Here is a 15,932-nt window from a genome sequence, read left to right as displayed (position 1 = left end):
TTTAGGGACTAATTTTATGTCAATACACTAATAATGATAAAAACTAAACTCATAGTTTATGAGATTTAAAGTTATTTATTATAGAAAATAATTGGTAAATAAAAAAAATTAGCCAAAAATTGTCTAAATTTACTATTTTTTATTAAGGTTTAATTACTATGCAGGTCCTTATAGTTTCACCGAATTTTTAATTAAATCTCTATACTTTTTTTCTTTTCAACTGGGTCTCTAGACGTTAATTTTTTTATCAAACTTTTTTTTCAATTAGACACTCACCTATAAGAGAGTATAAATTCCTTTTTAAAAATTTAATTGACACAATTAATTTTCTTTTATAATGGTCTCTTTTTGTTTAAGTGCACCAAAAATTAATCTTAAATTTCATGTAAATCAAATGATTCCTCTATACTCTTGATTATTACATCCGCAATTATACGATCTCTTTTTTAAATTAACTTTACAACTCCTTATATCATTAATTCTAAAAATATTCTAAATTATCATAACCCATTTTATTAAAAAATTCAAATATCTTAAATTTGATCCGTCTCAATTTATTTATTTCTTAAAAATAAAAAATATAAAAAATTATTGATTTATGACCTACAACAACAACAAAGCCTTATCCTACTAAGTGGGGTCGGCTACATGAATCAAACGACGCTATTGTGCTCTGTCATGTATCATGTCTACAGAGAGACTGTTTACATGTAGATTTCATTTGACCACCTCATAGAGAGTTGTGTTAGGTCTTCGACAACCAACATAAAAATATAGTCGAACCTTCATCATTTATGACCGACAAAATAAAATAATAAATAATAAATAATAAACCAATCTCAATCCGTTGATTATAAATAAAGTGCACTGTTGTAATTTTGAGATAAATAAATCATTACATTTTTCCTTTTATAACATCTCACATTTGAAAAATTTTTATTCATAAAAAACATATCAAACTATTTAATTCTATCTATCACTTTTCTAAGACTAAAGCAAGCTGAATTTGTCTGGGAGACTAAAAATGATTCCTTCTTAGCTGTACACAACAAGAAAATAAAGTTCAAAGTACAAGCACCATTAGTAAAGCTCCAATACTATTGTGTGCCTTCTTTTAGTTGCACACACCAAACTTACCTTCAGCATATATGAACACACGCACACACATGCATGTAGCTATTATTGGCTAGCTAATGGCTAGTGCTTTGAGCTGGTTTGCTACCCTTTCAATAATTTGTTATGCATTCACAACCAAGCATCAAAAGGCTTCATTTAGTTATTAATAGTATAACTATAAAATGCCTACCTGCACATAATAACTCAAACATATACTACTATATAGTCGTTTCATTAGTAGCTAGCTAGTTTCCAAATTAAAAGATTCTCCAAAGAAGAGATATCGTTTTTTCTTGGATTCTTTGGGGCTGACTTTGAAGATGGATGATATAATGCACCTTGAAGATTCACTACTATATATCTTGCTTTTTTCTTGGCCTGCCCAAAAAGTTGGGTGCCAAAGGATTTGTCGACCTTCTAGGATACTCTACCATATTATTACTCAAATTATAAATCAAAATACATCTTAAGCAAATTAATTAATAAAAAATAAGTTAATATATATTTAGATTGGTCTCTAAAATTATATTTATATTTTAATTTAATTTTTAAAATTTTGATTTATTCTATTTGATCATTTAATTTAATATCCGTAATTCATATTGGTCCTTAATCTTATTTTCATAGAAAACGTTAATAAAATACTGTGATGGATTGACGGCGTACTAATTAACGGTTATTTAATATGATAATTAAAACTTTTTAATTTATTTTTTTTCGTAAAATCTTTTAAATTTTGATTCTAATTTCATTTAAAGGTTTTAAAAGAATCTTAAAAAAGATTAAAGAGTAACGTGATTCACAAATATTAAATTAGACACTAAACTATAAAAATTAAAATGTAAAAATATTTTCTAGACGAATATGAATATTAACTCAAAATATATTCTTTGTTTATTTATATTTGTTGTTTTCCTTTAAGCAAGCAATGAAGCAATTCTCTGAACATATATTAATAAGTACTACGGAGCATTATTTTACAGTGAAAAAGTATTCAATCGTATGCTAGGTTTATATATCGCATTGAGAGGAGAGGAAAACTCGAATCCCAAGCTGTTAAACACAGTTGATGATTGTGATGAATTTAGTGGTTGAGAATTGGTGGGAGTGGAATAAGTGATGACATGGAAAATCTCTAAAATCTTAGCTTTTAGCATCAGATGCTCAGTAAATTTCACTGATGACGAGTCTTTGATCAAAGCATAATTTGAAGAAGAAAGAAAAAGAGTTTAAAAAAAATTAAAACGCAGAACTAGGAGAAAATTGAGAAGAAGTGAAGATGTAGCGATATTATGACGTTGTTGGGATTAGAAAAAGCGGAAGGGTGGTCGCCAAAGGCTAGGGAAGTTTTCGAAGGCTGGTGGGCAATGGCGGCACGATGATGATGGGGGCAATGGTAGTTTAACGGCGCAAGAAAAAAGGAGAAGAGGGGAAGAAGGAGAAGAAGGGAGGTGTCGGCGGTGGGTTGACGGTGACGGAGAGGAAACTATGACGGTGGTGGTCTCGGCAGTAGTGGTGAAAAACGATGATGAGTGAGAGAGTGGGTGAATATGAAATGAGGGAGAAGATGATTCGTGATTTGAGTTTACGTTCTGTTACTGTCAGAAAAATCCGATGGTAAACCGTCGCAGGTCACCAAAAAATAGCGTTTAACTAATTGGGTTACCATCGGAAACTAAAGTCCGCTGGTAGTTACTTAACCTATGAATTCGACATCATTATCGATGGTAAATCTGTCACTACTCTGTGATGCTAAATCTGACAGTACTCAGCGTTTTTTTGTAGTGTCCATCCGAAGTAGATAACACTTTATTTTACAAAAAGTATATTATATAGATTACAATTGTTATCATTATTTTGTTATTTTTTATTTGATGACGGCTTTGATAAGATTTTATGTTTTTGTGAATTAGGTATCAGTTACATGATGATAAGGACATATGTCTTATTAGGGTCCCGTTGGACAAATATCCATCTGTTTGAATTATTTATTTTTCTAGTTGACTTGGGTGGAAGAACTTCTGAAGATACCGTTGATGATACCCCTTTAAGTGGGGCGGTCAGGAGAAATATTAAAAGGACGATGGTTGACCTAAATATGCTACCTGAATGTAGTCAAGAGGGGTCAAATGTCGAAGATTCTAATGATGGTATGATGCAAGTTGATGTTAAAAGTCATAAGGGTTCTGCTATTAGAGACCCAACAATGGATCCCTATCAAGTTAACCCTGATGCCAGTGAAAATGCTGAGGCTGAACCAACCAAAATTTCAAAAGAGAAGGAGGAAAAGATAAACTACAACAATGACACACGAATTGCACTGACACAGCCTACTATTTTCCGACCATATGATCAGTCGGATCACTTTTTCTCATTGAATTTCGAGGCAATGACTTCGATTGTCTATTTAGTCAAGGAGGCCCTGAGAGTGATCCCACCAATGAGTTTGAGATTGGACAACAGTATGAAAACAAGGAGGGAGTTATTATGGCAGTTAAGACGTATAACATTAGGAGGGGTGTGGCGTATAAGATACAAGAGAGCGACCAGTTGAAGTATGATGTAAAGTGTTTTCAGTTTGGGATTGGTTGTCAATGGAACATACGCATAGCTTATTGCTGAAAGAAAGAAAAATGAGAGGTGAGGAGATACAGTGGTCCTCATACTTGCATGCAAACATCAATGGGTCAAGACCATGGAAGATTGGATTTGAAGGTGAGTGCTCAACATATATTCACAATGGTCAAAGCAAATCCAATCATCAGCATAAGGGTTCTGCAAGGAGGTGTGCAGAGTCACTTTTGTTCAAAGGTGTCGTACAGAAAGATTTGACTTGTAAAGCAGAGTATCATTGCTAGGATATATGGAGATTGAGAGGAATAATACAACAATATTTCTCATTGGTTATTCGCAATGCAGATGTGCTTACCTGGTAAGATTCATTACAACACCTTTACTTATAAGTGCTTAATTAAGTAACCACTTATATGTTATAACAACTGATGGTTTTTTATTAGGTACTTGGGTGCAACTTGTAACACAGCCTTGGCTTGCATCAGTCGATAGTGTCATGTTTCATCGAATGTTCTAGATGTTTACTCCTTGTGTTTAGACTTTCAAGCATTGCAAACTACTTATTTCCATTTATGATACCCACTTGTATGATAAATACGGAAGCACTTTGCTCATGACTATTGCTCAAGATGGCAATTCAAACATATTGCCTATTGCATTTACTGTAGTCGAAGGTGAGACAAATGAGACTTGGTCATTTTTTCTTTCTTATTTGAGATTGCATGTGACATCCCATCCATGTCTGGTGATGATTTCAAACAGGCACAAGTCGATTGATGTGGCGTTGAACGCCGATGGAAGTGGATGGAAACCACCGCGTGCCTTCTAGGCCTTTTATGCAAGACATATTGTTGCCAACTTCATGACACACTTCAAGAAAAAAGAACTTGAAGAAGATGCTTGTTAACGCAGCATATTAAAAGTCGCATAGGGAGTTTGCTCATTATTTGGATCGTCTAAGAGGCGAGAATGTCGCAATCACAAGCTGGTTTGAAGAAATACCATGTTCATAGTGGGCGCAGTATGCAGATGAGGGCTATCGTTTTGGGCACATGACAACAGACATCTCTGAGTGCATCAACACTTTGATGAAGGCTACTCGAAATTGTCCATCACCGCTCTTGTCAAGTCGACCTATTTCAATTTGGGTGAACTTTTTGTGAGGAAGGATTCCGAGACTCAGGCATAACTTAAAGTGGGTGTTAAATTTTCACAGATGTTGATGAATGTAATCGAGTTCAACTCGAAGCATGTGAATACATGAATGTTTATTAGTTTGATCGGTTCAGGTCCAATTTCATGGTTGAAGAGTTAGCGGCCGTGTCCGGGTTCAAATAGCAGAATTACCAAGTACTTCCTGATAAGGGTAAGTGTGAATGTGGATACTTTCATGATCTTTTTATTTCATGCCATCATGTGCTAACAGCATGGTCGCATGCACGACTTGATTGAGAGCAATTTGTCCATCCCATGTATCGCATGGAGACCGTGTTTACATATCAGAATTCAGACCGAGCGGTAAAGTCACGCCAACACAGCTAACCCATGACAGCGTCCCACATCAATCAAGGCAGCTAATAGAGGCAGCGACCTCATTTGCATCTGAGCGTTAAAGGCATCTGGAAACAGAATGCCCCCAATAATCTGCATGATGTATCCTCTAGTGTAACGCAGTAGGCGCTCTTCTGTCGTGCTCCTCGCAAACACTATTCTAAAACCAAGTAAGATTGACTGTCTACTTGTTTTGTGACTATCTATCATAGGCATGGAACAACACATATCAGCTCCTAACAGAGGTCCTTAATAGATCGTCCATTATAGAACTGCTCCCACCCACCGTTGCAACTGCTGACTAGATCTCCATCAATGTTGAATCCCAACTGATACGCCACATCATGCAGGATGAAAGTCATCTCCCCACATGGCAAGTGAAATTTATGTGACTCAGGTCACCATCTCTCGATCAAAGCAGAAACCAATGCTCAGTCATAATCCCATTCCAGCATATATGCCATATTCTCAAATCCTACTCGTCCAAGGTGTGACCTAATCTACTCGGGTGGCCGCTGTAGTAAGTTTTTTTTGTACGTAAGACTCGAGGCACCTACAAAAAAATTAATCAGTCAAACCAAACGGAGTCCACCAATAATAAGACAAATTTCAAACATTTGAAATAGATAAGTTATAAATTATACTACTCAGCCTAGTCTGCCAGAAATATGGTTGATCGAATCTTGTCTATAAAAAGTATCTTCGTATCCTAACATGTTTTACGCCATGAAACTATAATAGGATAGAATAAATTAAAATACAATAATTTTAAATTAGCTCACTTTTTATCAAGCATATTTAAATTTAATCTAACTACCTAAACTATAAAATGTAATTTAACTCTAAACCATAATCAGTTCAATTGAAACAGTATTCTAAATAAAAATAATTTAAAATTAACTAACTTATTCTCAAACACATCGCCAATAAATATAAAAAATCTAAATGCTTAGACCCTAAACTATAATTTTACTCCAAAACTATAATTAGTTCAAATGAAATAATAATCAAAATCAATTTTTTCATTAACCAACATAAACTAACTAAAATATCTAAACTAACACATGGTACTCATATCATCTGATTATCAAACTAAATAATTATCAAATTAACTAAAATTAAAAACTAACAACAAAACTTAATCTAACTAAATAAACATGTTAAAATCATAAAATAATACAACAATAAATTAAATTAAAAAAGAATAGAAGAACAGAATTATTTGAAATTCTCAAAAACACCGAAAATGAAGAGTCTAACAAGAGAAAAGATTATGAGGGTGTGGAAGGATAAAAAAGTGAAAGGTGAAAAGTAAAAATGGGAGAGAACCACGGATTTTTATATTTGGGCGAACCTCCTTGAAGTTTACCGAGGAGAGTAGCGGTCTTTATATAATACATGAAATTTGCCGAGGAAAATGATAAACTTCCCCCCGGACGCAAAAGAAAAAAAAAAAAAGATTTCGAGAATTAAAGTTTGAATAAATTTTTTTGGAAATAATTTTTTTTTATTTTATATCAAAAAAATTCTTTAATTTACTAGTGTCTAGGTGTATATGTATTAGATAGGACAATTGTAACATGATAGAAACTCAGAAAATATCTTTAAATAAAGATATTTGATCTTGTTTGTTGAATAAATTGTCATGTAGTATTGCATTTTTGACACGTGGCATAAATTAAAAGTATTATCTTTATTAAAAAGTGTTATTATATTTTTAAAATTATTAATTTGATTTTGATACCAATTTTTTTATTTGTTTAAAACTTAAATTTTATTAAAAAAATTATTAAAGGATTATTTTATTTTTATTATTTTTTATAAATTTTATAATATTATTTTTTGCTTCCATTTCATTATGTTATCATTTTGATTTTTTTTTTCATTTTATGAATTTAGTAATTTTTTACGAGTTGAATTTTTATTTATAATTTTTATAATTCTTTTAATAATTTTTTTCTATGTTTGAAAATTTATATTTAATTTTAATCTACCAATTCTTATTGCTAATTATTTTTTTAGTCTAATAATTTTTATTTATTTTTAAATTCTTTGAATAAAATGCATTGTAAAATTCAAATTTTGAAAAAATTTATTTTATATTGATTTAAGAAATTCAGCGTGGTTTGAATTAATATTAGTTCATTAATATAAGAGAAAATTTCACTTTCATCTTTTGAGAGATGCTAAAATAACACTATCATTTTTTCTATTTGTAAAATATACATTCTTCTCTCTTAAAACTTTTAAAAAACATCATCTTTAATCTATTTTAAATTTTTTGTGTTAACTAATATTAACTTTATTCATTTTTCAAGAAAAAATAAATTATTTTTTACAAAAATATCCTTTAACAAAAATTTTATTTTTTTGTTATTAAATTTTGTTTACCAAAATATCTTTTAATGAATTATTTTTTTTATTGATTAAATTATATTTTTATCAAAATATTTTTAAAAAATTTAATAATTAAATTATTTTTTTTAAAATACCCTTCAATAATTTTTTAATTATTAAATTGCCATTTTACCAAAATTTTTGTTAACAATTATTTTTATATTTTACTATTAATTTTTTGATATCAATATATATTATTTGAACATTAAATAAAAAAATTTACCGACGGTAAATATATTGATATAAAAAAATTAATAATAAATATAAAAATAATTGTTAACGAAAATTTTAGTAAAATAAAAATTTAATAATTAAAAAAATTATTGAAGGGCTTTGATGCTTACCTTATTATTATGAAAAGGGGAATGATTTAACTTCGAAGTCGTAGAACGCAGGGCTGTAAGCTCAAGCTCACCTTTCATTAGCTGGGTCAAGAACAGGATCAGAGGGATCAAAAACTGCTGCTAATTTATATAGAGCCATCGAACCGACCCAACCAGCAACCAGCTACTTTGGTACATAAAGAAGTTTTATACAAAAGTGAATAACACCTTACATTTCTTCTCTTAGAAAAAATAATTTTATTATTAATTTTTTTAAAAATATTTTAGTAAAAATATAATTTAATCAATAAAAATAATTTATTAAAAAATATTTTGGTAAGCAAAATTTAATGACAAAAAAATAAAATTTTTGTTAAAGGGTATTTTTATAAAAAATAATTTTTTTAAAAAAAAATGGATAAACTTAATATTAGTTAATACAACAAAAATTAAAATAGATTAAAAAGAAGGTTTTTTTAAAATTATAAAAAATATATATATATATATTTTATAAATAGAAAAGAGGGAGTGTCATTTTAACATCTTTTAAGAAAGGAAAGTAAAATTTTTTCTTAATATAATTATTTCTTCTCTTAGATCTTTAATTTATTCATAATTTATGTTTTCAAAGTATATTTTTTAACTGTGGCTAAATAAATAATTAAAAAAAAAGTGGTTCCCTTATAACATACCTTATCCATTTCGTTATTACGCATAAAGGAGGCAACTCTTCTTCTCGAAATATAATTGAATTACAGGTTCATATGAAAGATATGTAAGGTAACAATATTCAGATTCACATCTCTAGTCAACGTAAATAAAATAAGTATCTTTTATTTATTAGGCCACACCTGCAGGAACATAAACATACATGGATATAAAGCAAACTGAACGTTGGTGTCATAGTATACATAGAACTACATACAGATAAACTTCATGGAAGAGCACCATATATCATAGTATCCCTATGACCTTATTAATGGACTCTTCACATAATAACAACCAAGTATTTTGCTACTATTATATTCTTTATATAAACTCATCATATACATTTCTCTCAGTCATTTTCACTTGTTTTGTCCTCCTTTATTTCCTGCTTGTTGCCCCTGAAATACACCATCAAAAAATTATATATTATTTTATTTCTGTTGGTACAATTTGAAATATGGTCTATATATATATAACAAGTGTTAGAAAGATAAGAAAGAAAAGTAAAAAAAAAATTGTGTATTGAAGTTGTGCACAATAATATAATATACACGGATATTTATAGATATAAAAAAAATTAAAATAATAAAAACGTAATATTCTATAATAAATATTCAGATATAATAAATAATTTTATTAAATCTTAATATATTCAACAAAGAGATAAGAAGAATGGTATTTGTATTACTCTTATCTATGTGTACCTTGGAATTATTCTTCTTATTTTGAGACTTTTCGTTAATTTTCTTTGGAGGTGGCTTAATGGAGACCGGAGCTTTGGGAGCGGTGGCACTGGCTTTGGCTACATGCTCTACTTTCTTGACATGCCCCGATGATGGTTTCTCGATTTTGATTGATGATGGTTGTGCTTGTGCCATTTTCACACTATAAGAAAAGAGTTTCTCACCTTAGTTCGATCACTGCTATGTATTTTCTACTATACCAGGTACATCCATTTATAGCTGATGAGATTAATTAGAGCATATTTTTACACCAATTTGTTACTACTGTAGTAGAGAATAAAATTGAAGCGTCATATTACGGATAAGTTCATTATTGTTGTATGTACGCAGCATCTGATGCTTAGCTAGCTTCACCTAAGGCATATTTCGAAGATATTATATTATTATTATTATAATTATTGTTATTATTATTGCAAATTGGATCATTATTCATATTCTACCATGTGGTAGGGATTGAACTGCTGAGACATGCACATGCATTAATCTCAATCCCTTCTTCTTGTTTCATTAATTAGGCCTTTCTTTTTCTTTGGTTGGTAACAACTAAAACAATCTTTTGGTAAAGGCAAGGACAGAGATATCTCATCATGCATATATGCATGTCATTATCCAAGAACCAAAAGAAAAATACATAAGAAATATATAATTGATGTGCATTTAACTTTAATTGTTTGATGTAAAACCCTTTTTTCTGAGTATCTAATAGATGTTTGAAGTTTGGTAGGTGAGATGACCTTCAGTTGACTTGTGATTAGCATGGCCTAAAATTTTATGAATTATAAACCTCTTAAAATGTATTAGCCCCCCAATTTGTTGGCCAGCTTTTTATTGTTTTTATATGACACTTTAAAAGCAAAAAGACTTATAGTTTAGTAGTTAAAGAAATGGTAAGAACTATGACTTGAAGGGACCATGTTTAAGTCTCCAGAACAACCATTTAAAATAATTCAAGTTTAAAAACAACAAAATTCTCGAGTATCGAGATTTTAAATTGATGTAACAGCTCGTTTTACATAAACACTGAAGTAATACTGTAACTACAATTTTTCCATGTAGAAAATTACTTCAGCGTGTATGCTAGATTTCATCAAACTGGTCCCATATATTCTTGACAAGGAGAATGCTCTGTATTAAATTCAGTGAGAACAGCATAGGAATATAATAATACAGATATTTACAAATTACAACTAATATAACTGATATTTCCATGCCAAACATAACATCTTTGGATGAATCCATTTTAGTGCAGAAATAACAAAAAAGAATGGAAGTTTTATTTTATTTTTTTAAAATCTTGTCCTGGTTTGACAAATAGACAAGACAAAACACAAATGCTGACAGAATTATATGCATTTACTTAATACAACTAAGTTTCCAAATTCCAACAATAATCACATGCATAGGAAGATCCAAAACCACCTTTTTTATGCCAGCAAAATAGACCATTGTCCTCTTACTAGATGATGAAAAAAAACTTTGGACACAAGTTTCTCTACCAATTCTGATTGCTTCATTTCATGTCAAATAATTAAGAATCACAAAAAGGCATTAAAATATTCTGCTTACAATTTGAATGAATTCCCACCAGTTTTACATAAGGTGGGAAATTCAAACAAAAACCAAACTCTAAATCTGTTCATAACAATTCAAAGTCCTTATTGTTAGTCAGTGAGGCTGCCCCATCCTCAAAGCTAAATATGCGACAACTCTGTATCCAATTAACATCAGAGTCAATGTTGCAACATCTTCCCACAAATTTTCAATCCCCAAACACTTTATAGCAGGAAAGTCTCTTACTCTACAAAGCAAGCCATGTCCACAATCATACACATCATTTTCTGGATACTGAACTCCTACAAGGAGCTTATAGCAGTAGTGACTGAAGGAGACATACTTCAACCATTCTATGAAGGGCGGCATATGTTGAATGTAGTAGCCACCAGCCAAGAGAAACACCAGCATGGTCACTGAGGCTAGAGTCGTGGCTTGCTTCACATCCATGAGGATTGCACCGAGTGCTAGGCCTATTCCTTGGGATACAAGGACATTGAAAAGCATGATCAAGAGGGTTAGCACAAATGTCACTACTGAAGGCTTTAGTCCTCCCATCCAGTAGCTGATGCTTACAAAGATTGTAGGGAGGACAAGCTCCATTGGCAAGTCTCCAAGCATTCGTGCCACGTAGTATGAGGACAGATGGTACATTCCTGATGATCTTTCTTTCACAAGCATTGGCCTCTCCAGAGGAAATGCAAAGATAGCATTGAAGAGAGGGAAGAATCCCCAGAAAATTGAGAAGAAGAAAAGGAGTCCAACCTGTCAAAGAATGCAACATTGTTATAAGTACTAAGAAAATTTATTTTTTACAAGTCTTAAAATTTGTCTACATCAAATAACATTTTAGTTGGTAATTCTTGCAATCAGTTTATAAGTTTAAAAAACTTTTAACATCTGAGAGGAAAAAAATGTAACTGCATGAATCTGCAATTTCATTACTCTCAACTTTGAGATGTTCAAACAGCACAACTGATCTCCATCCTTGAGTTGTCACATAAAAAGGAGAAAAAACAGAACATGGTTTTATATAATACCTGATCTTGTATGTGTGAGTGATCACAATGCCACCAAAGAAGCCCTGAGAGAATGGACACAGACAAAACTTGGAAGATTCGAAGGCCAGAAAAGGATTCATGCCTTCTCTCTTGTAAACCCCTCTTAAGTAACACCTTCAATTGCTCCCACCAGGTTGTGTTCCATTGATTATCAGAACCTACCCAAGAATGATTGATGATAAAATTTAGCCATGGTGTTTATACATTAGTATAACCCCGTCAAATAATAAGTGCTGGACCGACAAAACTGTTACATATTTGTCGATCTATCACTTATTATTGGACGAAGGGAGTAATAAAGGAAAAAGAATTCAAAGAGAGCATGAAATTTTGACTTACTTCTTGGTGTTCCTGATGATATTACTGAGTCAATATTATTTCGTTGAATCTCTTCTTTAAGAGCAGGATACAAGTTCTTCTTGTAGGATGAAATTAGGGACTGTTTGATTGATGCTTGATCCTCATGATGTTCAACATTATCGTCATGTTTGACATCAGCAACTATGCCTGCAAGCAGAGTGTAAAAGATTAATGGATGGACACTATTGATTTTTGTGGCATATGATCAAAAGTAATAGAAATTAATAGTACAATGCTTCAAGATGTTTCCACCATCATAGAATTTGTGCTTCAAATATGCTCTGCATTTAATTCTAAGAAATTGAATTCAATTTCTCATCATAATTTAAAAATCAAAAGAACTTTTTTTAGTAGTCCTATAATGGCTAGTAGTGCCACACTGGGTAGGGACTTAATTGTTCATGTGGCTTGATGGCTATGTTTTGAGAAGGAAAATTCCTCTCCCAATAAAAAAGATTCTGCTTTCAAAATAAGAATAAGTACCCCTAGCACAGCACAAAAGAAGAGAGCAAAAAGTAATGTCACTGAATAAAAAATAGAAAGAATAAAAATATGCACCTTTAATTTGATTGAAGAGGAAAAAAAGAAAAAGAAAAAGAAATTCTTCTATACAATTTTCTTATGCCAAAGAACTTATAGTTGGATTTGGAGACAAGCTAATCTCTGGGAAAATCAAAGGTAATTAATAAATACAAAGCAGCTAATAAGCTAATTAATTTCTTTTTTAAACAAACATGGACACACATACACACAGATATCTATCTTTCACAAAACTTTATCTAGCCATCATGAGATTTGGACCATTTCAAACTCCTTTTACAGCATAAAGTTTTTCTTGTGTTGATCTCTATCTACCAACAGAAGAAAAAGCTCACATGTCGTGAAAAATTGACCCCATTTCGGTATTATGTCTAATCAAATTACTGCTCCTAATGACCCATTATTCGTTATTAGCTATTGCTATCTATGTTTCAAACAAGTTTCGCTAGCTAGCTTCAGAGAAGACCTTAACTCCTATCTCACCACCATTATTTAAAATCTTTGAAAATGAACCTTCACCTGATAGTTAATGACCACAAGTCACAAGTGTCAATCACTATCTCTTTCAATATTATCTAACTTAAAATTGCCAGATCCATATACTTATTACTTTTATATAGAAACCATATCTAAGCAAATAAAATAAGAGAAATACTAACAACCATCAAAATTTATATTTTTTGTCATTACTTAATTATCAATTTAATTTTTTTTATTGTAGTTTTTTTAATTTAGTAATTTAATGATATATTTTATTTTATATTTTTAAATATATTTAATAACTAATTAATAGTTAAAAGTAATAAATTTTAATAACTTTTTAATATTTTTTATAAAATAAATCCTTAATTAATATAATGCATGAGAGTGCATGTATAAGTCGAAACAGGTCAAATCTAATTTGAGAAACTGGCATCCCACCACAAAATCCCACAAAAAAAATCCAAGATGTTATATGTATATCATGGTCGTAATCATCATCATCGCTATACTTGAATTAATTGAATAATTAATGAATATAGACCCAATAATCAAGCTAACTAAGGTCAAAATCAAATAATCACTATACTCACCATTTGCAAGGTCAAGAAGGAAATCAGCAGGGTTGACGAAGTTGAAAGCTGGCGCATACCCGATGCATTCAAGATACTCCATGACCCGACCCGATTGACCGGAATAAATCGGCTGCCCGTCGCTAAGCACCACCACCTTATCAAACATCCTGTAAAGCCGGCTCGACGGCTGGTGAATCGTCGTCACCACCGTCCGGCCGCCGCGGGCGAGCCCTCGCACCACCGACATGATCAGCTGAGCCGTCGTGGAGTCCAGCCCCGACGTAGGCTCGTCGAGAAACAACAAACTAGGGTTTATCAGCATCTCAAGACCTATACTCACTCTTTTCCTCTCTCCTCCGGAGATTCCCCGGATAATCGACACTCCGCCGCCGACGGGACTGTTCCGGCACCGCGTGAGGCCGAGTTCCGCGATAATCGCGTCTGCATGCTGAAGCTTCTCTTCCTTGGTGAGCGTCTTCGGGAGCCTCAGCATGGCGGCGTAATTTAGGGTTTCTTGGACGGTCAGGTGAGGGTAGAGTACGTCGTCTTGGGAGACGAAGCCTATCTTGCGCTTCACGGCGGCGGTGTCGTGGCGGCCGTTGTAAGTTATGGAGCCGGAAACTTTTCCGTCGAGGCGACCGGCGAGCGCGGTCAAGAGAGTTGTCTTGCCGCTCCCGGACGGCCCCAGCATTGCCGTTAGCTCCCCGGGACGAGCGACGCCGGTGACGCTGCTGAGTATTTTCCTTCTGTGCTTTGGCTCTTGATGCAAGAAGCAGCCATTCTTCTTTTTCCTTGGGAAGCTTATGCTGTATGATACGTCCTCAAACTATGTTGCACACACAAGAACACAAAAATCTTAGTAGCGTGATGAACACAATTTCTTGTATCATTGATTCACTCGAAGATATAAAAATAGGATAATGATGATCGTAGTCGTAGTTTTGATTAATTTTATATAGAAACGATTCTTTTCTTTTTCAAAAGTTGGTTTCATAAACTTTTTAGTAGTGTGAGATGTTATTATTATGTGAGTAAATAAAATAAACTAGTCCAAGTGGTACAGATGTATATATAATATAAATGTGAGAAAATGAGAGAGGGAGATTAATTGATGAGTACTTTTAGGGTAATAGGACGCAAAGATTGTTGAAGAATAGAAAATCTTGTTGCTGTTGCTGCTGCTGCTGTTGTTGTTGGTTGACGGTGTTCATCATGAATGGCATCATTGTTATTATTATTATTATTATCCGAACTTGGTATAACTTTGTTATTATTGGTGACAGGACAACCCTCCACCGGTTCAGCATCACCGGTTCGGTTCGCAATCGCAGGACTAATGTTGGGTGCAATATTGCTTTCTTGCTCTGGGGGCATCATTGATCAGCAAGCTAAGTATAAATATATATATATTATTACAATGAAGTAGTTAAGATCGGATAAAGAATAAGGATGAGAGAGTATTGGAAAAGAAGAAGAATAGAAGTAGAAGAAGAAGAAGAAGAAGAGTCACATGAAAGAAAAGAGTAGTAGGGGTGTGTTTGTGTAAAGTGAGAGAAGGCACGAGAAGCACACAACGATGTGTTTGGAAATGGTAACAATATATAGTCTTAGGAATGGTGCTACTGTTTCTTTAATCTTGCATTGCTGTCACTACTATTAGGTGTTGAATCATATGATGTTATTTGTTGGGCTATACTATGCTATGCTTGCTATATTATTATGCTATAACAATTCAAAAAGAAAAGAAAAAAAAAAAGATAAAGTGTTGGTGTGAGTAAGTATAATAAAGGAATAATACTCAATAGTGTTTCTTTCTTTTGGGTGTTTAATATCATTTGTGCTTTGGCCAATGTTTTCTTCTTTCCCTTTCATACGGAAATGTATTTGCATTTTTATGTGTTTTTGTTCATGGATATAACGGTATTGCATTGCACCTTGCCACGTGGAACTAGA

At 32.3% G+C, this 15,932-nt stretch overlaps 1 protein-coding gene and 1 long non-coding RNA gene across 2 annotated transcripts; both read right to left on the bottom strand.

The window, feature by feature from the left end:
* Positions 1-8,775: 8,775 nt before the first annotated feature.
* Positions 8,776-9,600, bottom strand: LOC148546661 (uncharacterized). The gene is made up of 2 exons (XR_015899971.1): positions 9,374-9,600; positions 8,776-9,067 (listed from the first exon to the last, which is right to left on the bottom strand). It is a non-coding gene; the product is annotated as an uncharacterized LOC148546661 (long non-coding RNA).
* A 1,299-nt stretch (positions 9,601-10,899) lies between these two features.
* On the bottom strand, positions 10,900-15,551 carry ABCG21 (ABC-2 type transporter family protein). The gene is made up of 5 exons (XM_088500432.1): positions 15,099-15,551; positions 13,998-14,805; positions 12,364-12,531; positions 12,004-12,182; positions 10,900-11,728 (listed from the first exon to the last, which is right to left on the bottom strand). The coding sequence occupies exons 1-5, from the start codon at positions 15,354-15,356 to the stop codon at positions 11,078-11,080; spliced, it is 2,064 nt and encodes a 687-aa protein (XP_088356558.1). The 5' UTR covers positions 15,357-15,551; the 3' UTR covers positions 10,900-11,077.
* Positions 15,552-15,932: the final 381 nt, after the last annotated feature.

This window comes from Arachis ipaensis, chromosome B9 (assembly GCF_059453495.1).
Source record: "Arachis ipaensis isolate K30076 ecotype BB chromosome B9, ASM5945349v1, whole genome shotgun sequence".
Lineage (NCBI taxonomy): Eukaryota > Viridiplantae > Streptophyta > Magnoliopsida > Fabales > Fabaceae > Arachis > Arachis ipaensis.
This window is presented reverse-complemented; position numbering and strand designations above follow the sequence as displayed.